Genomic DNA, 21,236 nt, shown 5'->3' on the forward strand with positions numbered 1-21,236 from the left:
GCTATATTATGCATATGGCATACTTTTCGTATAAATGTCAACTTCACTGTGTGTGTGTTGTTGTTTCTGAAATATGAATTTACTAGAGTCATAGGAGGAGGAGATAATTCTTACATGGTCTGAACCCCAACATAATTTTGTTTTGGTGTCAACAGAAAGTGACATGAAAAGTATATGTCAGTGATTCTGAATCGTCTTGAACTTCATAGCATTTCTAAGCTTCAGATTTGACTGAGTTATGAGACGAAACTCTCTTCCTAGCCTTGTACCACTCCTAAGATCACAGTTCAAGGTGATTTAGCGGGTCGGTTGCCAATAGCAATGTTTTACATAACCCTGGATCTTTGTATAGTCTTGGAATGCAATTTAGATTCTCCTCCACTAGGAAGGATTAAAAGAAGGCCTCTCAGCAAAAACATACATATAAAGAACTCCAGGTTTTTTGTTTTTAAAAAATACACCAAGAGCAAAAGCAAGTGATGGAAAAGAAGTGGGTGGGAAGAGATATGTAAAGGAGGCATTGCATTGCTATTGTTCCAGTCTTGCATCTATCGTGTAGGTTAGCAGTTGGAATGGAGAAAAAAGGCATATTTGTGATTTCAAAACAAGGTAGAACAAGAACAGTGGCCTGAAGGGAAAACATTTGCAAGAGAGGAAAAAACGCCAAGGAATATCCTTGCACAGGAAAGTGGAAAGCACCAGAGAGAAGAAATGAGTCACTTGCTGGGGTGATAGAATGAGCAATTCTGCAAAAAGGCAGGTGAGAGTTAGGAATGCTAATGTTTCCTGCCTAGAATGTAACTAGATCATAGGACAGGGAAGGTCCTGGAAGTTGTGACATATAGGCTGGATTTCTGATGCAGTGCTAACCTGCTAGTTCCATTTTGAACATAGGAGAATTGGAAGGGGAAACCAACCGTGTTGGGTTTTCTCTGCTTGCGGGAAAACCTGGCTGATAGGCGGACCCTACAATGAGGTCAGTCTCTGAAGTGATATTCTGCAATTGTAATGTTGAGTGGAGGAGACATTTTCTTGTGAACAGAGATGGTCCTCCAGAGGTTTCTGGACTCCCAACTTCCATCAGCCCCAGCCAGCATGGCCAACAGTCAGGGATGATGGGAGTTGTGGTTCCAACAACATTCCATCCCTGGCTCAGAAGCTTGCAAAACAGGACAGTGAAACTTACAGGGTGATTCCAAGCAATAATTGGAAGTAAATCCCTAAGAATATGTGCTTAGAACTGCAGCTTCAGATGTGTTTCACTTATTCTGTAGACTCTGTCTATAGAGGTGCAAACCAGGGTTTGTCACCAAGTACAATCACCAGGTAGCTGCAGGTATACCTGGTTTGCAGCACACATAGACCCTGTCTATGTTGTACATGTGCAGGTGTAAACACATCAAAACAAAATTAATGCATGTGGTGATCCTGCAACCCAGAGTGGCCATGTCTTTGAGCCTCAGGACCAGAGACCGCCAAGCCCAAGATTGAACTATTTTTTTTTTGAGCCTGAGAAGGTAGAGTCAAAAGGAGACTGTTGCCTCATCCATTCACTTTGCTGCGGGTTGTGTTGAGTGAAGCAGGGCTCTGTGAACTGCAGCCAGGTTATCTTTCAGTTGGAGGAGGTGATTACAACACAGTACAGCATGACTAGCAAATGTTACACAATCCCAGCACACTCAAGCATGTGGTGTAATTACAGGAAAGAGGACAAGTCACACCATAGACATCTCCAGGGTAGACTATGAATCATTTATGACAATGCAAAAGGAGAGGTGAGGATTTCTTGGTAGGATTGCAAGGAATTAGCCTTCCACAGAAGGGAGAAGAAAGTTGCAATTGTGATGCTAATAAAATGGTGATTTAGGCAGAAAGAGCAAGCCTGGATCTGCTCTCAAAAGCAGAGGTAATAAAAGAACCCGCATTTTTGAAGCAGTTGGTAGAATTTTTCTTATTAGCTGAGCATCTAAAGCAGGGCTGCAAGTACTTGGTGCCCCACTTCACTCTGAAGAAATATCAACTGCCCCAGGCATGTAGACAAGTGCTCCCTCCAGGCTCGAAAGAGTCCTTTATGGCACTATAGTGGCTGCCATGTCTCCTTTTCCTTTTGATCTTGGGAGAGGCAATAGGCAAGTTTTGTAAAGGGTGTTGTGCAAAGCTTCTCTACATCAAGCGTAGCCATAGTCTAAGTTGACTTAGACACCATACAGGTATTAGGGAGCTAATTGTTTACAGTTATTGTTGAGTCACATGAATTCTTCTGCTTTGGAATTTCAACATTCTGGCAATTCCAGGAATGCCACTCATTGCACTCCTGGCTATATAAACACATGACACTGAAAGTCACAGTGAGCCATTACAAATGGGATTAAACGTTTTGGGTTCTTTCCCCCACCCCACCCTACTCCTTTTGCCACTTAGCATCCTAGAAATTGCATACTACTACTACTACTACTACTACTACTAAGGTGATATCCTGGTAGGTGTAACGTTGAATGAAAGGGACTTTTCCTCAAGAGCACCAACGCAGAAGCTTGCAAAACATGGTGGAAAAGAATAGTAGGTCGGAACCTGGGATCTATTGTGAAATGACTGCAGTTCTACATTCACAACTTTTGATAACTTTCTCTCCAGTTCATTCCCATTTTCAACTCCAAAATGAGATACGCCCATGATTTGTTTATTTGCTTTCAATGCGTGTAACTAAATTGTATTGCTATGAATAGACAAAACTCTGTGTAGCATTTCGTTTACCCATTTGTATTTTACTAGGTGCCTGGAACAATTTGGGAGTTAGCATCTGCTTGATGTAGTAGTTGCAATGTAAACAAGCTTCATGCTAATTTTATTACAGTAAATAGGGGCATAGCAGTGTACGCATATTGAGTTCAACATCACTGATTTTCTTGTGCTCTGTTAGGTACTTGGTAGTGGCAGCAGAGAGATCCTACCTTTTGAAATCTTAAGATGTGAGGCTGCCCTGAAGGCATTGACTGTAGCCAAGCACCATTTCCCCCTGTTTTGACAAACTCCCCCCCCCCCCAATCTATTCAAATATTTTGTTAGTGCTGGTTGTCAGCCATCATTTCCAATTCATTGTGTTACCTTTATATGAGAAGGGCCATATCACTATGGGCACAGATTAGAGCCCAAGTATGTAAATTATCTCCTTCAGTTTGCATGCAGTGACATTTTAAAAATCAGAATGTTGCCCTGCTGTTACAACAGAATAGCACTTCATTAGCATTTTAATGACATTTCAAGGTTTATTTTTAAAAGAGAGGTTTTAAACTGTAGGCCTTCATTTATGCCTTTAGGTAAGAGAGGAGGAAAGCTCACTCTGTACGGATTATGATTCTTACCTACACTTACATCTCAGGACTTTGCAATGAATGCTCTGCTTGCAACAAATATTTTTAAACTATATTATGGAGGCTGTTGGCTGATAGTACCAGGAATGCCGCTTTTTCTGGTAGGGCTGCTGTGTCTCTTAACAGCTATACCGCAGGCAGAAATTCAACACTTGAAGCTTTTGCTCGTATGATGTTGATGCTGAGTTACCCTTCCTTCACTGGAAGGCCCTAGAGCAGGTTACATCTGAAAGGTATAGTACAATGGGGATAGATCAGTTGGTAGAGCACGAGACTCTTAATCTCAGGGTTGTGGGTTTGAGCCCCAAGTTGGGAAAGTTTCCTGCAGGTGGTTGACCCTGACAGTCCCTTCCAACTCTACAATTCTTTGATCCTATGATATGATTCTACGAGTATAGTTAAATCATGGGTAGGCAACCTAAGGCATGGGTAGGCAACCTAAGCCATATCCGGCCCAATCGCCTTCTAAATCTGGCCCGCAATCCGGTCCAGGAATCAGCGTGTTTTTACATGAGTAGAATGTGTGCTTTTATTTAAAATGCATCTCTGGGTTATTTGTGGGGCATAGGAATTTGTTCACCCCCCCAAATAGTCTGGCCCCCCCACAAGGTCTGAGGGACAGTGGACCGGCCCCCTGCTGAAAATGTTTGCTGACCCCTGATAAATAAAGCCCATCCTACCCAAAATCGATGCAGGGAATGTTTGTTATGTATGTATATATTTCAAAACATTTAAATACTGCTTGATTGCAATAAAAGCTCAATTCGGTTTATTTTATATCTGCCTGCCATGCAGCTGGAGGTCTGCCGGGGGGGGGGGTTGTAATTTCCACTCAGTTAAGTCCTGCAAAGGATCCTGTCTGTTCATTGTGAAATGTTTTGTTTTATTTTGGTATCCTTTAAATCAAGGGTGGGGGACTTCAGGCCTGCAGGCCAAATGCTGCCCTCAAGGTGTATCTTTCTGACCCTTGAACTTTTTCCAGGCCACACCCTCCCCATTCTACTTCGCACCTCAGGGTGTTTGTGATTGGCCGGAATGTGTCTTAGAACTTTGCTAATGCTTCTCGGTGGTCTGGATGGAGGATAGAGAGGGATCAGTGTGTGTGTGCGCGTGCACGCACGCAGAAACAGTTGTCTGCAACAGGTTAACACGGCTGCTCTTCTGGAAGTTACGTACCTAGTGTGTTAGTGACAATATAAACATAAATAATAAGAAGTAGTATAAATAAGTAACTGCACTGCCTTAATGTGCATTGAATATAGCATTCTACCTTGCACACTCCTTTATTTATGCTGCTGGGGCCATACAGTTGTGCAAGTGCTGCAGCAATTAATGTGTGCACATGTGGCAGAGGAGGGGGAGACAACTGCCATGAATCACCGGCGTCTCTTCTATCGAGTTCTGGTTCACGTGAGAAACCTCTGAATCTTGACCAAGTCTGGATTGATTCCCCTTGGGGAGGGAAAAAGTGCCTTGTTTGCTTCAACTTCTCTTCCCTGGCAATTCTTGTTTCAACATCCTTTTTTGTGGAATGCTGTGGATTAACTCTGTTAACCGAGAATTCAAAGGAAAACAATTAAACGTTAATTGCAACCACATTGTTATGGTCTGTTCACATCAGACCTCTCAAACCTTAAGCCTGCTGTGGTCACCCATGTTTGCTTTCTCTTTCTCCGCAGAATGCAATGAATTTGCCTCCTGACAAAGCAAGGCTACTTCGACAGTACGACAACGAGAAGAAGTGGGAGCTGATCTGTGATCAGGTAAGTGTGACAACCAATAGGTTCCTTAAGGCTGGTCTTACAAACGCTGTCCCTATGCCATGATAGTAGTAGATGCCTAGGAAGCTGCCTTATACAGGACCATACTCTTCATTCATCTGGTCTGGTATCTGCCATTCTGACTGGCAGCAGCTCTCCAGATCTAGAGCAGTTCTTTTAAAGTGTCAAGGATTGAACCTGGTACTTTTCTCCATGCAAACAAGACCAATGCTCTCATTAAGTCTCTTAAAATGTTGGGGTAGCTGAGAACAGAAATGGAATGGGTTGTTTCTGCTGGCAGAAGACTTCTAACATAGGATTGATTCATGCAACCTCTTGAGTGTATGGTAGCTGTGAGAAAAGCCTGTGTATGTGGCTTCTAGTCTCTGATGATCCAGTTGTGTGCACCTGCTGCTGTGTTCAATATTCAATATTTCCCCACTTTTTTGCACCTCAATCCAAACACCTCTTTTTGAGCACCCGGGATGTGTGATTTGCCAGTGATGGCCAGGAGTAATAAAAGTGCCATGACTGTGAAGAAGCCAAGGGGAAAGATGCAAATCTTTGGGCTCTAAACCCATGTGAACTGCATTAGCTCAGACTATAGGGCAGGCCAGTTGGAAACCCTCATTGAAAGGATCCTCCCTATCTGTATTTTAGAGCATATGTGCTTTATTTCCCCTTTGCAACACTTTTCTTATTGTTGATTGATATGATACAGGATATGGACAGTGTAGCTTTCTAAGCTTTGGCGTAAAATGCAATAGATTAAATGGTTTGCTTGACCTGAGTAGAAACAAGATAGGTTTTGTCTATTTCTTGGTAGACACAATTCCAGGTTGCAGCGTCCTGAGCCGAACCACGGGTTACCTGGAGGCAAGTCCTGCTGGAGTGAATACTCCCACAGCAGGATGTTGGTGTGCAGGCCAACAAGTCGAAAGTCCACTCAGGCCAAATTCCCACCTCTGTAGCTGATCCAGGGGTCAGGGCACCTGAAGGTCAGTCCCACAAAAGAATAGTCTCCCAGAGTTCCCTGGAACATCCAAGCCATGGTCCAACCAATGTGGCAAGTTGAGCAGACGCAGCACCTCAGCTCTGCTTCCCTTTTGTACTTTGCCTGCTGATTGTGGCATCTGGGCTTGATGAGGCAGGTGACCCTCGCCTGTTCCAGGCTCACTCCAGCTGAGAAATCACACACATACTCCCAGGGCTAGCGAGCCCTACCTGACCAACTAGGCAGCTGGGCTCTGGGCCTTTGCCTGCCTCAGCTTCCTAGATCTTCCCTATGCTTCAGAGCCCACTGTGTTCATGGAGCTTGAGGCTCCTCCGGCTCTGGTGATGGGTCTTGCTGTTTTGGTTCCTGAGCACTGAACCCATCTCCTCGCCATGCTCTGTCACCCTGTGAGTACTTCCTTCCCCATTCCCTGCTTGCTTTGGTGTGTCCCAGTCCTGGCTACACCCCTCACCAGGATCCACTTCCTCCTCTCTGTCATCCTGCCAGTTCATGACGCAGCATGACTATCACAGTTGGTCTCCTCACAAAGAGAAACTGAGGGATCAGCAGTCTGTTGTCCCCATTTCATTTCCAGAGACTAGGCCACCACCATTGTTAAGGAAAGGGGAAAAGCTTGGCCCTGTGTCATACTGTTTGGATTGCTTAACTTGGGCCAACTTCTGCAGGATGTAGAGAAGTGAAACATTTGCCTCCCCTCTTCTTTAGTACCTTTTAGTCTTTTCTGAAAATGATGGAATTGCTGCCAACCATTCTGAGAATGAAACCACGATCTTTGGGGATGCACAGTTTCCTGCCACTGCACAATTATTATATCTGCAGCGGGCCAAATAGAAATACAGCATCATTTATTAATGCCCAAGCTGGATTTCGAAGGGGTAGAGGAACCAGAGACCAAATTGCAAACATGCGCTGGATTATGGAGAAAGCTAGAGAGTTCCAGAAAAACATCTTCTTCTGCTTCATTAACTATGTCGACCACAGCAAACTATGGCAAGTTCTTGAAGTAACGGGAGTGCCTGATCACCTCATCTGTCTCCTGAGAAATCTCTATGTAGGACAAGAAGCTACAGTTAGAACTGGATATGGAACAACTGATTGGTTCACAGTTGGGAAAGGAGTACGACAAGGCTGTATGTTGGCTCCCTGCTTATTTAACTTATATGCAGAGTTCATCATGTGAAAGGCTGGGCTGGATGAATCCCTAGCTGGAATTAAGATTGCCGGAAGAAATATCAACAACCTCAGATATGCAGATGACACAACCTTGATGGCAGAAAGTGAGGAGGAATTAAAGAACCTTTTAATGAGGGTGAAAGAGGAGAGCACAAAATATGGTCTGAAGCTCAGCATCAAAAAAACTAAGATCATGGCCACTGGTCCCATCACCTCCTGGCAAATAGAAGGGAGGCAGTGAGAGATTTTACTTTCTTGAAATCCATGATCACTGCAGATGGTGACAGCAGTCACGGAATTAAAAGACACCTGCTTCTTGGGAGAAAAGCAATGACAAACCTAGACAGCATCTTAAAAAGCAGAGACAGCACCTTGCCGACAAAGGTCCGCATAGCTATGGTTTTCCCAGTAGTGATGTATGGAAGTGAGAGCTGGACCATAAAGGCTGATCGCCGAAGAATGGATGCTTTTGAATTCTGGCACTGGAGGAGACTCTTGAGAGTCCCATGGACTGCAAGAAGATCAAACCTATCCATTCTGAAGACAATTAGCCCTGAGTGTTCACTGGAAGGACAGATCCTGAAGCTGAAGCTCCAATACTTTGGCCACCTCATGAGAAGAGAAGAGTCCCTGGAAAAGACCCTGATGTTGGGAAAGATGGAGGGCACAAGGAGAAGGGGGCGACAGAGAACGAGATGGTTGGACAGTGTTCTTGAAGCTACGAACATGAGTTTGACCAAGCTGCAGGAGGCAGTGGAAGACAGGAGTGCCTGGCGTGCTCTGGTCCATGGGGTCACGAAGAGTCGGACACGACTAAACAACAATGGGGAAGCATTAGGGTTTTTTGAATCTGAAGCAGTTACTAAAAAAAAGGGGGGGGGAATATTTTACAATAAAGGTGTATTTGGCAATCTTGGAAAGGCTCTGTTAAACAGAAGACCTGCAAACAGAGGACTAGACTCAGCAAATTTGTTTGCACTTAAGCACTTCTGAAGCTCAGCCAGTGGGTCTGCCCATAGTTTCATAGAGTCACCTCAAATTAATAAATTAAACCAAAAGCAACTCCATGGAATATGCCTTGTATATCCCCCAGTGCAGTTGTCATTTTGTCTTGGAGCTACAGGACTAACAGTTTGTGTTGGTTGGATATTCCACGCAGAACATTTAAAAGCATTGTACAGCTTACAATTGCAATTTACTGAGACACTGTGGCAAATTGCTTAATCTGCTGTAAGTAACTCATTTCCTCGGGGCTGTTTGCTTACAGCGTGCACAGTTAAGAGCGAAAAGCCTCTATGAATTGTGAGCTTTGTCCTCGGTTGTATACACTGTCAGCCAGCAGGATTCAGGAAGAATGCAATGGCTATATGGTTGGGGCCCAGGCACTGTCATTCACACCTCAGAGTCAATTGTGCTCATTTGCAGCACACAGCCCTGCCATTTTAGATAGAGATCAGTAGTCTTGGAGTCTGGAGATACATTGATAGCAGGGTTCAGGAAGGCAGGTGAGAATTTCAATCAGAGGAAAGGGGTGGGAAAATCTGAGAGATACTCTTGAACATTGTCATTTCGTTGTCTGAAGCACCTTGGTTCATCAAAGCCCTGCTGTCAAATGGCACTTGCTCTCATCTCCCTGTTCCAATGAAAGGGGGAGAGTTCCAGAACAGTTATGATGATTCCTCCTATGCATCCCCTTTGCCATTCCTTTCCACCTCTACCACGACTGTAAACATCAAGAGCTTCTGTGTTGCAGCAGCCCCATCTGCGGCTGACCTACTGACTCCTCGAGGGTCATTGCCAGTGGGTGTAAATTAGAGCAGCCACGAGGCAGACATTTCATAAAGAGATTCGGATGAAGCATATGGTGCATGCAATATTTATATCTCTAACCATGCAATTACAGCACGTGGTTAAAGCAGATTCGGCATGTCAAACAGAAGAGACCATAATACTGACAAGATCCTATTTGGCGGTAACAGACGGTTTATTCCTCTGATAAGTATTTGATTGTTGCTAGGCCCCTGCCCAGGAAAGGAAGGGGCACATTTCCTTTGTGAGCTGCCTTATGTATTTGAATCACTAGCCTAAGAAGCTGAGAACCCTATGAGAGATTTTGGACATTTGAAGCAGGGGTTTGTGTGTGTTTGTGTGTGCGTGCATCTGTAAGGGAGAGAGAGAGAGAGAGAGAGAGAGAGAGAGAGAGAGAGAGAGAGACCGACCTGCTTTCATTTTCTCACATAGCAAAATATTATTTAGTTTTGTTAAGAAAAATGGTGAATAAGGGAAGACATCTGCTTTGTGACTGTGAGAACAGGATGCTGGACTAAGTGGACCTTTGGCCCGGTTCAGCAGACTTCTCCTTATGCTTTTGTTTATTTATTTTTAAAAATCATCCATGAGAATTCTCCCTTTAACTTGGGGTGGGGAAAGAGGGCTCGTTTCAAAAATCTCATCATCCCAAAGGCAAATAAAAATTACCCCAACTTTTATAGTTCTCCAAGCATCTGAGATTTTGGATAGTTCTGGGATTACATGTTAAAATGTTGCCCCCACCCCTGTCTGTTCAGCTAAATAAGTAAACAAATTAAGATCAAAGCAAGCATCTGCATACTTCACAAATGCTTTCCCCATGAAACCTGGATAGGAGGAGAAAGAGGAAGGCTCCTTATTGCGACTTCAGTTGATAGACTAGGGTGGAGGCATTTTTTTAGAATGGGGAGAATTGCTCGAGAAAGCTATTTCTGCAGTTTGGAATGGTAGGAATTTGGAAGGTGGGGGAATCAGATTATGTTTCAAGGCAACACATGCACTAGGTAGGTCAATGGGAAAGAGCAATACGAAAAGAAATAAAGGTTGCTTTTTCCTGTTCTTGACTGCAAATTCATTTGCCATCTTCAAGTAGGACCTCGATGACTAGGGCAAGTGATGTAGGAGAGTTTTCTTTCATTGGTTCAGGAGAAATGTGATCATTGCATCCCTTGTGCTTGACTAGTACAATCTGTTGGTTATTAAGGTTTGTGGGGAGGAGATTAGGTGTTTGGAACCTTTACAAAGTTCTTTTATGCCCCCTGATGGGTGGTTGGGGGCAATGCAGTTTCAAAAGGGAGATGTGGGGGGAGGGAATGCTTATTTTTTAAAAAGTCCTTAGCCCTGTTGGATGAAGACTTGAGTAAGTTTTTGTCCAGTGAGCTCTTTGAGCAGGAATTCAAATAGGGGGCTTCCGTTCAAATATGGCTTTCCATTCGATCACCAGTCCTCTGCCCATTGCACCAGAGTGGTTGAAATTCTCAGGTATATTCAGAGTAAGAGTGTTTTGAAATGCAAGTTTTGGAGCCTACCAAAGGAAGGAAAGCTACAGGATTCATAGGAGAGAGCTGGTGTGACCAAAATTTTGGACTGGATGTAGGGACACTCAAGTAGACTTTGAATCTGGTCTACGTAGTCCAAGTCCTTGTCCAATAAATGACACAAGTGTTCCTGGAGACCGTGATTCCAAATTTTTAATGTTCTTTATTAATTTTTCTGTGCAGTGCTTAGTTTTGTCTTTGGTATATAGTTTTACTCTGCCTTTATATAGTTGTTTGGTTTTTTTAAGTCTGATGTGAAGGCTGTTCTTCTTTGAATCTGTATTGATGCCCCTCCAATTATATTGTATGTATAAAAAAAAGAGTTAGATGTTATTTCATCTATTAGAAGCAGAATACAAATTTTATAAATGAAGAATGGAATAAATTTACCTCACTCCCCCATTACAATTTTAGACCTACACCCTAAGGGCTTTGTGGACATGTCTAGGCAAATGTTCCCTTTTGTTTAAGGCTAAAGCCCCCAACTTTTGTTCTTTAGTTCATTATGCCTAAATTGGCCTTTAGCCTTTAGGCATAATGATCTAATTGGCCTTTAGCCAATTAGGCTAAATAAAAATAAAACAAAATTTTCCACTTCTTGTCCTCTTGTGGAGTTGTTAACCTTTCTGCAGCAGTGGGTAGGATATCCTGGAATCAGCTGTTCCATGTTCTCATTTATGACTCGGTTTATGATTGGTTTTTCCACCTTCTTTAGAAAAGATTTGTTAGCGACAAGGGAGTGTGTGTGTGTCCTCATTGCGTTAAAAGGTGGGTTATTTTTAGAAACTAAGGCCATAGTTCTTGGCATAAAACATGTCAATGAATCTCGGAGCACCAAGAGAGTGGAATTTGGAATTTCATTTGTCCGATTCACATTCTTTTGGGGGGGGGGGCGGACAAAAAAACACCTTAATGTTTATAATTCCGTTCTGCAGACATTTGGAACCTCTCTTTGAGCTACTACTTTTCTTCACTTGTAGTAGAATATGAAATTTGATATGAAATTTGGAAAAGGGCAACCAAAAAGATAAAAGAGGATGGTGCAATTTCCCATGAGGAAAAGATTTTAGCACTTGGGACTCTCCAGCGTAGAGAAAAAGCGAGTAAGAGGGGACGAGGTAGACGTTTATATAATTACGCATGGAATGGAAAAAGTGGGTAGAGGAAAGTTTTTCTCCATTTCTCGTAATAACTAGAATTTGTGAACATCCACTGGATGTTGGAAGATTCGGGGCAGATAAAAGAAAAGTATCACACAGTTAAACTACGGAGCTCACTTCCACAGGAGGCAGTGGTGGTCACCAATGGTGGATAGCTTTTAAAAAAGGAGTAGGCAAATTCATAGGGAATAAGGCTACCAGTGGCTACTAAAAACAATGGCCATGTTCCACCTCCACTGTCAGAGGCAATATGCACCTGAATACCTGTTGCTGGTAATCACAGGTGTGGAAGGTGGTGTGGCACTGAGGTCCTGCTTAAAAGATCTTCTCACAAATTGCTTGGCCAGTTTGAGAACAGGATTCTGGACTAAATGGGCCATTGGCCTGATCTAGCAGTCTCTTGTTACATAATAATAATAATAATAATAATAATAATAATAATAATTTATTATTTGTACACCGCCCATCTGGGTGGGTTTCCCTAGCCACTCTTTCATATACAGTGGTACCTCAGGTTAAGTACTTAATTCGTTCCGGAGGTCTGTTCTTAACCTGAAAGTCTTCTTAACCTGAAGCACCACTTTAGCTGATGGGGCCTCCTGCTGCCGCCGCGCCGCCGGAACACGATTTCTGTTCTCATCCTGAAGCAAAGTTCTTAACTACTTCTGGGTTAGCGGAGTCTGTAATCTGAAGCGTATGTAACCTGAAGCGTATGTAACCTGAGGTGCCACTGTAATTATGAAATTATAATTCACCCACACCTGTAGATTAAATACCACCTAAAAACTAGGACTGCAAAGCAGACTGTAATTATGAAATCCTGGTTTGTAAACAGTGCTTAAACCAGAGTTTCCCAGTTTAGACAACACGAGAAACTGTGTTTGAACTAACAGGGAAGTCTTCTGTCAAGCGAGGCACACAAGGGATGAAGGAATGGTTTTGCCTGCTCCTTGTTCCCTCCTCTGGAAATTTTCTAGACTGAATTTTATTTTATTTTATATTTTATATTATTTTAAATGGGCTGTAACTACACAGCCGTTTTTGAAAATTGATCAGGGCTTACCACCTGATGAAATTATTTTTATCTGGCTGTTTTATTTTGTGATTTTTGAGAAGTACACTCGGAATCTTTGCAGTAAGGCTAAATTTAAATAAATATATAAGCAAATGTCAGCAAATTTGTGATTTCAGATATTGTGGGAGTGAACTTTTTATATTATTAACATTATGAATATAAACCCTTGCAAGCCAGGTTGTGTCTTGTGTTGCACTGGGGATATGTTTTCTGCTTCTGCTTCAGAGCATCTTAAGTTCCATCACTTCTTGCTGAGCAGCACATTTGTATGCAACTGTATTGGGATTCCCCCTTCAGCAGTCCCAGAAGCATGTGGTGCTAGCCTTGTTTGGTACAGCAGACTCAAACAGCAAGTGAATTCCTGTCAGAGGATTTTTTTTTTAGTTTTTATTTTAAATCAGACTGTCATACTGCATATGACAGACCACATCCACAAAATCTCTGCTCTCTCTCTTTTTCTTCTTCTTCTTCCTCTACAAAAGAAGCCTTCCTCTCTCCAGTTGTAATTATCCAGCCATTCTTTCCAGAGAGTAGATGTAAGCATTGGGCTGTATAAAAATTGCTTCCATAATTTTTGCTGCCTTTGTCCTTCTGTTTATCTATTTCTCTCTTTGTAAAATATCATCGTATTTATTTCTATATAAAAAATACATTAGATGCCATCAGTCCCTTTATCGGTTCATAACAACTGATAAAAATAGTAGCAGCAGAGAAGGAAAAAGCCAGGTTAAAACAGTGTAGAACTCAGTATCTAAAAGGCCATGCAAAATTTAAGGAGGCCCTTTCCTTGTGCTGTGAAGACATCAGACTCTGTGCTGGGTGAGCCTTACTGAGGAGAGCATTCAAGAGTCAAGTCACCACAGTCAAGAAGCCCCTCTCATGGGTCATTGTCTGCCTCACTTATGAACGTGGGGAGACTTTTAACACAGTAGTCTGACCTGTGCAGATCTTGCTTTGTAAGTGGGTTCCAACTTCCGTAAGAAAGCTTCATCACCACATGTTCTTTAAGCCCTGCTGTGGTTCACGTTAACAATGGGAAACGAGCCAAAGTCTGAGGTTTGCTTTCTTCTCTAAACTAGGATTGGGTAGAGCCATACGCAGCCCTACAAACATCTGTATCTAGGCCCTGGAACTGTCCTTCAGCCAGCCCTCCTCTATCACATCAATGCCTCTTCCTTTTGCATGGATGGATTGTGTCTTTGAGCGGCAGTAATGCTTCTTGCTTGCCTAGATGTGGTGTGTGTGTGTGTGTGTGTATCTACTTATCTACCTACCTACCTACCTACCTATCATCTATCTATCTATCTATCTATCTATCTATCTATCTATCTATCTATCTATCATCTATCTATCTATCTATCTATCTATCTATCTATCTATCATCTATCTATCTATCTATCATCTATCTATCTATCTATCATTCATCTATCTATCATCTATCTATCTATCTATCATCTATCTATCTATCTATCATCTATCTATCTATCATCTATCTATCTATCTATCTATCTATCATCTCTATCATCCATCCATCCATCCATCCATCCATCCATCCATCCATATTCTCCCTCCCTCCCTCCCTCCCTCCCTCTCTCTCTCTCTCTCTCTCTCTCTCTCTCTCTCTCTCTCTCTCTCTCTCTCTCTCCATCATCTCTCATCTCTGTCTGTCTCTCTTTCCCCCCTCTCCCACCCAAGTATCAGCTAGTAGGGTAGAGCGAATAGGGCTGCATTACTCTTCTAGCTTCCAAATGTTGTGCATCACTGCTGTTTACTGAAGAGTGGGGAGTTCAGCATGGTGTAGGTGAAGCAGTGAATTGACCCTTCTGCTGCTCCAGTATACTGTTGAGCATCCTGCAGCATTATACCTTCCCCTTCTCAGTAACTGGAAGCGCCATGTGGTGTTGGCAAGGCAGGAGACCAGCCCGTGTTGCCTTTCTGGCCACTATTGTGTATACCTTTGAGTTTTGTGTAGCAGGAACGGTAGGACTGTGCTACATAGGTGGATGTCACACCCAATGCCCTGCCCATGATGCCACTGGAATGTGTTCCCCACATTCCCATGTAGACCTCCCACCCGATACCCCTAGAGCATAGTTAACACTGACCATTGTTTGTAACCACAATTAACTGCAGAGGGAAGCATAAACTTCCAATCCCCTCCTCATGGCTGCATTGGAGAAGAAAAGAGAGTCAGTGAACTCAAGTTCACTTCTGTTAGCACTAAAACTATGGTTTTGGCCATTTGCCTCCATGCAGAGTGGGAAAGATGCCTGTGTAATATTTATCTATCACAACAGGACTGTGTGTTCCAAGGCCCTAGACAATGACAGGTGTTCCACATCAGTGTGGTTTTAGGCTAGAGGCAGGTCACTCCCTAGAAAGCCCTTAGCCAATGGGTAAGGCTAAAGCACATTTTAGGAAATGCTTTCTGTTCTTATGTTGTTCTTATGTTGTGCAGATGAGCAAGCACTGCTTTTTTAAAAAAAGTTAATTTGCTTTGGGAAATGAAAAGGGTGTATGGAGTGTTTTGAAGATAAATTGTAAGGATATACTCCCTGAGATTTCCTTTAACAAATGCACTTTCACCCTCTTAGTACTGGTTGCAAATTGCAGTTTGGACAGGCTCATACCATAACATTTTCTGATCATTAATAGAAAGCATTCCACTGCTGCCAAAAGAATACAGGATTTCTTGACAATTAGACTAAACACGGCAACATTGTGTATCTATTGAAGAACTCCCAAGAAGATTCTTCAAACTAAGGAGGGGACGATCTTTTGTTCACAACTGGTTTCACTATTCCAATTTTTAGTATGCAGAAAAAGTGGACTAATTTTATTGCTTGCTATTATCACTTTGAAGTCTGCTTGTAAACCATTTTGTAGCGGGACTTCATCTCATGTACTCTGAAGCCAAGTTTAAACTCTGTTATTTCCCAGCTTGTAGCTCCCAAGCTTTGGCCTATTGATTTAGCTGACAAGGCATTTTTTGTTTGTGTTAAATATTTATAACCTGGCTTTTGAACACACAATCCCTAAGGTGGTTGAAAACAAATTAAACCAATAACTTCTTTCTTTTCTAAATTTATATCTTGCTTTTCCATCAAGCCAACAGATTCCAACACTTAATAGTGGCCATAAACAAACAAACTTATCAGGCCAAAGGCCTGTCAGAATACAAATGAGGGCAGTGCATGACCCCTTCTTGGCTGGGTGAAGTTGTAGGGAGGATTTCTGCAACTTTTGTGGAATGCCCACAAGAATCACAGCACTTTAGGGCAGGGGTCAGCAAACTTTTTCAGCAGGGGGCCGGTCCACTGTCCCCCAGACCTTGTGGGCGGCTGGAATATGTTATTTGGGGGGGGGGAATGAATGAATTCCTATGCCCCACAAATAACCCAGAGATGCATTTTAAATAAAAGCACACATTCCACTCATATAAAAACATGCTGATTCTCAGACCCTCCGCAGACTGGATTTAGAAGGTGATTGGGCCGAATCCTACCCATGCTTTAGGGTGTGTAGGGGCACTTACAAGGTGAGGAGGTGATCTTTCCATCTTTCTCCTTTCTCTTTTCAGTTTTTTAATCCAGAGATGGGGATCCTACAGTTCTCTCCAGATGTTATTGACCATCCATGCTGGCTGGTGCTGACGAGAACTGGAGTCTTAAGTACACCTTGGAGAGCCACAGGTTCCTCATCCTTGCTTTAAAAAATGCATACCATGATCAGCCCGTAGCTGCTTGCTTGCTTTAAAAACCTCTTAAGATCGGTGCATAGAATGATGCTGCAGGATAGCATGATATAATTCCCAGGAGCATTGCATGGAGAAAAAATTATGGTTGCCCTGTAGCTGCTGAGAATGCCTTCTCTCTAGTTTCTGCCAAGTGATGACATACATTGTCTAGTTGGATATTGACTAGACAAAGAGGATGTCCTTTCCCGAAGAGCTTAAGACCCAGGCAAACTTATATGAGAGAATGGTCCAGTAGCCTGTGAAGCAGCTGTAACATGGGAGCCTCATGAGTCCTATATCTAACCCTAGTCAGTAGTGTTGAAATTTCTAAATGCTCTTCATTTAAAGGCAGCCCTGCATAAGATGTAACCAAAGTATGTATTGCCAGGGCCATGTCTGACCTCCCAGGGAATGGGCACTGTTGACACTCTAACCCCTATTGTGCAAAAGTCCTGTGGAAATGTGGGCTTCTGGGTTCAGAGATGAATGCTTCAAGGGGACTGTGTAACACCGTTCAAGGTAAGTTGAGCCCCTCTTCTCTGCCCTACCTTTCTGCTGCTGAGGAACACCTCTATTTTGTCTTGTTTGAGCTTCCTTGGATTTAGGTGGAAGTGAGAGCAGGAGGGGGTCAGGTTTCACCTGCATATTGGTTACACCAAGTCCCAAATATAAGAATAAAACATACAGGAATTAAGATTTTACATACTTGCCTGGGAGAAGAAAGCCTGAGCAAAGAAAAGAACCCTAAAAGAAAATGGTTGCCAGGCAAGCATGTTTTGCAGTGGTATTCCATAGACATGGTGCCAGAACGGTTTAGCTTTCAAAGGTGGAACCATTTACGGTTGTTCATATAATGTAATAGCAACCATAATCTATTGACATCAGCACTGTACTAAGAAGTGAAGCACAAAAAGGAAGATACCAAGGAGTTTACGATCTCATTTGCTTACTTTCGGTGAACATGCTTTCTTCTGTTGAATTAGTAGGAATGCAAATTGCCCGTGTACAGTTGTTCCTTCAGGTAAAGCAAACCTGTCAGCCAATTTTTGAGAAATAAGTGGTGTGCTATAAATATGATTTCCTGGTGGAGAAGATGGAGAATTGTTTCTTCTGTAGCGTGGTTGAACTTCACATGTTCAGTATCTGTATTTCACCAGCCCCCACCAACCCTGTCACCTTGAATACACATTTACTTTTTTCAAATGTGAAAGTGATATTTTTGGGTGAAATGGGTAAGTACTAGAGTTCTTCCCATCGGCCCCAGAAGATATAGATATAGATTTGGAATTCTCTTCTCTTCACTATAGAACCTTTGTGCATTTAGGCATGGAAACTCATTTTTTTAGAGAAACAATTGTTGGCTCTGTTGTATTTGCGGAGTGCGTCAGTGTATTGAAGTTAGAGGTTCAGTGTAATTGGATAGAGATTATTCTTAGATTTGGATTAAGGCAACTGATTTCAAATCTTGGGACATTCAGCAGCTGTCAGAGATTTGCTGTGCCAAAAAAAGTCATTGAGTGCTCTGTGTACATTGGCCTGATTTTCATTTCATGGAGGAAGGAATACAAATGTAGCTTATTAATAAGGAAGCACTCGTCACTCTGTTTCAAACATTATGAGATTACTTATGGTTACAATAAATATTTGCATGTGATTTGTGTCCCCCTGGTTTTTTGTTTTTAAGTCATGCCATATCATGCCAGGTAGGACACGGGTGGCACTGTGGGTTAAACCACTGTGCCACTTGGGTTTGCTGATCGAAAGGTCAGCAGTTCGAGACCCCGCGATGGGGTGAGCTCCTGTTTTTCAGTCCCAGCTCCTGCCAACCTAGCAGTTCGAAAGCACGCAGTGCAAGTAGATGAATAGGTACCACTCCGGTGGGAAGGTAAACGGCGTTTCCATGCACTGCTCTGACTTTGGCAGGAGGGGCTTAGTCATGCTGGCCACATGACCCAGAAATACTTTCTGCAAAAGCAGATGGGCGCCCGGTCCCTCGGCCTGTAAAGCGAGATGAGCACCGCAGCCCTAGAGTCATTCGCAACTGGACTAATTGTCAGGGGTACCTTTACCTTTATATCCTGCCAGGATAAGACAGTGAGACTGGTGTGTGTCCATTGACACTTGGCCTTTTCTACATAGGCTCAAGCACAGACAATCCTGAGTATTTATTGGTGCTGATCTCTGAGGTCACCTTGCCCTGACAAGTGTGTTTATTAAATCATTTCCCCCTTTCTCTTGAAAGCTGAGAACAAAGTATTTGTTATTGCAAGAGGTAGGTCTTTTGTCATACATTCTAGTTCCACTTTGTAATATTAACAGTAAGAATGGGAAATCAGTTCAGAGCACCCTGGGACTGTCTCCAGTAATGTAACTCAAGTCATCTGCTACCTGCCAAGTCACCTTACTCAGGTTTTACATTTCCTCCCACTTTCCCCAGTGATGTGACCTTTAATTGTTCTTTTACTACTAGTTAAATGATTTTCAAATTGGGCTAGGCTTGGTTCAGACAAAAGACTTCATGTTTTTCTGGGAGCATTACTAGTCTGTATTCAGTGCAGATCTCCCCGGAGTGTATTTAGCCTTCACAGTGATCGGAAAACTCCAGCAAAAGCTCAGACTTCCAGATCTCTTCATTTGTAAACCGAAATGAAACAAAAGGAGTTGAAAGAGTTCTGCAGAGAGGAAACGAGAGTGGAGGGAATGGCTTTGCAGACAGTTGTAAACAAGTTTGAGCAAACAGTATTCCCATCAGAATAATGTGCTCTCAACAGCCACTATTTTAGAATAGTTATCTTGTCTGCTCTAGGGAAGTTGGCAGGAAAGTCATGCTTTCGTTATATGAGTTTCTAACTAACTATTACATTTTATGGATTATGCATGCCGGGTTTATGATTCAGTGAGCAGTTTCCCACATGGTTGGTCAAAGAAGCTTTATGCACCAGGGAGCAATAATGTGAAACTTTCAATTTCTTCAGTTAGCTTCTTCGAAGATGATTTTCACATTGCAGATGATTCATGGAAACAACAGTTCTAACTCATTTGAACCACTGTGCCATCTCATCAGGTGTGAGTGACCTTGGCAGTTATGGCTGTGGGCAGCAACAATTTTAGGGGCAATGGAAACACTTTTTAGGAACCTAAGAAGAATGTGATGGATCAGGCCCATGACTCATCTAGACCAACATCCTGTTCTCTCAGTGGCCAACCAGATGCCTGTAGGAAGCATGCAAGCAGGATCACACCTCCTTCCAGTAGTCTCTAGCAACTGGTACTCAGAAGCAATTCTGCCTCTGACCACTGCTATGGTCAGAAAAAATATATATCTGTGCCTACATAATAGATTACCCATGGAAGGCTTGGGCTGCTGTTCTGGAAAAGAAGCCCATTGTGTCGTTTATCCAAAAAGATGAGCATTTTGTTTACATCTAGGACATATTAGCAATTTGGGATGTTGGTGGTCAAGATACCTACCTGGTATTTAGGGTTGATGGTGATGTAATAATGCATAATAATAATAATAATAATAATACATGTAATATTTTAGGGTTTTTTTGCTGGTCTGTTGTATGCTGTGCTATTAAATTGTTTTGGCTACTGTTTGGTTTTCTTCTTTTTGGATTCTTTTGGGCTGAAGAGTGAGAGACCGAATGCTTGAAACAAAGGGAAAAAAAGTAAACAAGAATAGTGAAAATGGCAATGTAGTGAACATTTAACGCTCTCAGTTCTTGAAATAAATTGTGTATCGCTTCTCTTCCTCTCATGTACAAATGCATCTTCTAGCTGTGACCATGGTTATAAGTTGTTGACATTAGAACTAACCGTAAAAGGTACTATGGTTTGTTTTTAATGAGGCTTTAAATTTCAAACCCTTCTGAAACTCTAGATTCAGTTCCTAGTTAGCATCAACCATGGCAGTGCCTTCTGTATTACATTATGTAGGTCTGTAACCTAAAGGCATACTCTAAGGTTCTGTTTGGACATTATGCCTGAATAGGGAAAGGCGACATGGTTGACACCCTCAAGGTCTGTGCACCCAGCCCTGGCCCCAATGTACACAACCCCTACATACACAACACAACAAAAACCCTGCTAGATTAGACCAAATGCTCATCTAGTCCAGCATCTTGTTCCTGCAGTGGTCAACCAAATACCTGTGGGATGCCCACAAAGAGGACATGAGCACAATAGCACTCTTTGTGATCCCCAAAAACTGGTATTCAGAGACATAGTGCATCTGGTACTAGAAGTAATATACTGTAGCCCTCGAGATTAGTAGTCATTCATAACCTCATTGTGGTAGAGACTTCCATAACTTACTGGCTGCTGAATGAAGACGTGCAATGAAGGGGTCATCTAGGTGTGTTTGGCTAAGCTTGCTTAGAAGTCTCCGGGAGAGCAGGAGCACTGCATTATCAGGGTTCCTTATCACAACGAAACTTCTAAAAGTGTATCAGCCATATACTTTAAAGCCTCATTCAGACCTTTCCCTCAATATGGGAAGGTTTGTGGTGAAATAGGTGTGGTTGACACATATGGGAATGCTGGGAGCAGGGCTAGTGTTCATGGCCTGCAGATCCTACTTATGCTGCATAACACCTG

At 42.6% G+C, this 21,236-nt stretch overlaps 1 protein-coding gene across 6 annotated transcripts in view; it reads left to right on the plus strand.

Annotated features, from left to right (window-relative positions):
* Positions 1–21,236, plus strand: part of FMNL2 (formin like 2) — a 184,508-nt gene that overhangs the window by 96,503 nt on the left and 66,769 nt on the right. For all 6 annotated transcript variants that reach the window (XM_081928732.1, XM_081928736.1, XM_081928735.1 and 3 more), the window contains exon 2: positions 5,051–5,134. In XM_081928732.1, the coding sequence (XP_081784858.1) occupies positions 5,051–5,134 (84 nt within the window). The remainder of the gene's footprint in view (positions 1–5,050; positions 5,135–21,236) is intronic.

Source organism: Podarcis melisellensis (genome assembly GCF_964234715.1).
Source record: "Podarcis melisellensis genome assembly, chromosome: 1".
Lineage (NCBI taxonomy): Eukaryota > Metazoa > Chordata > Lepidosauria > Squamata > Lacertidae > Podarcis > Podarcis melisellensis.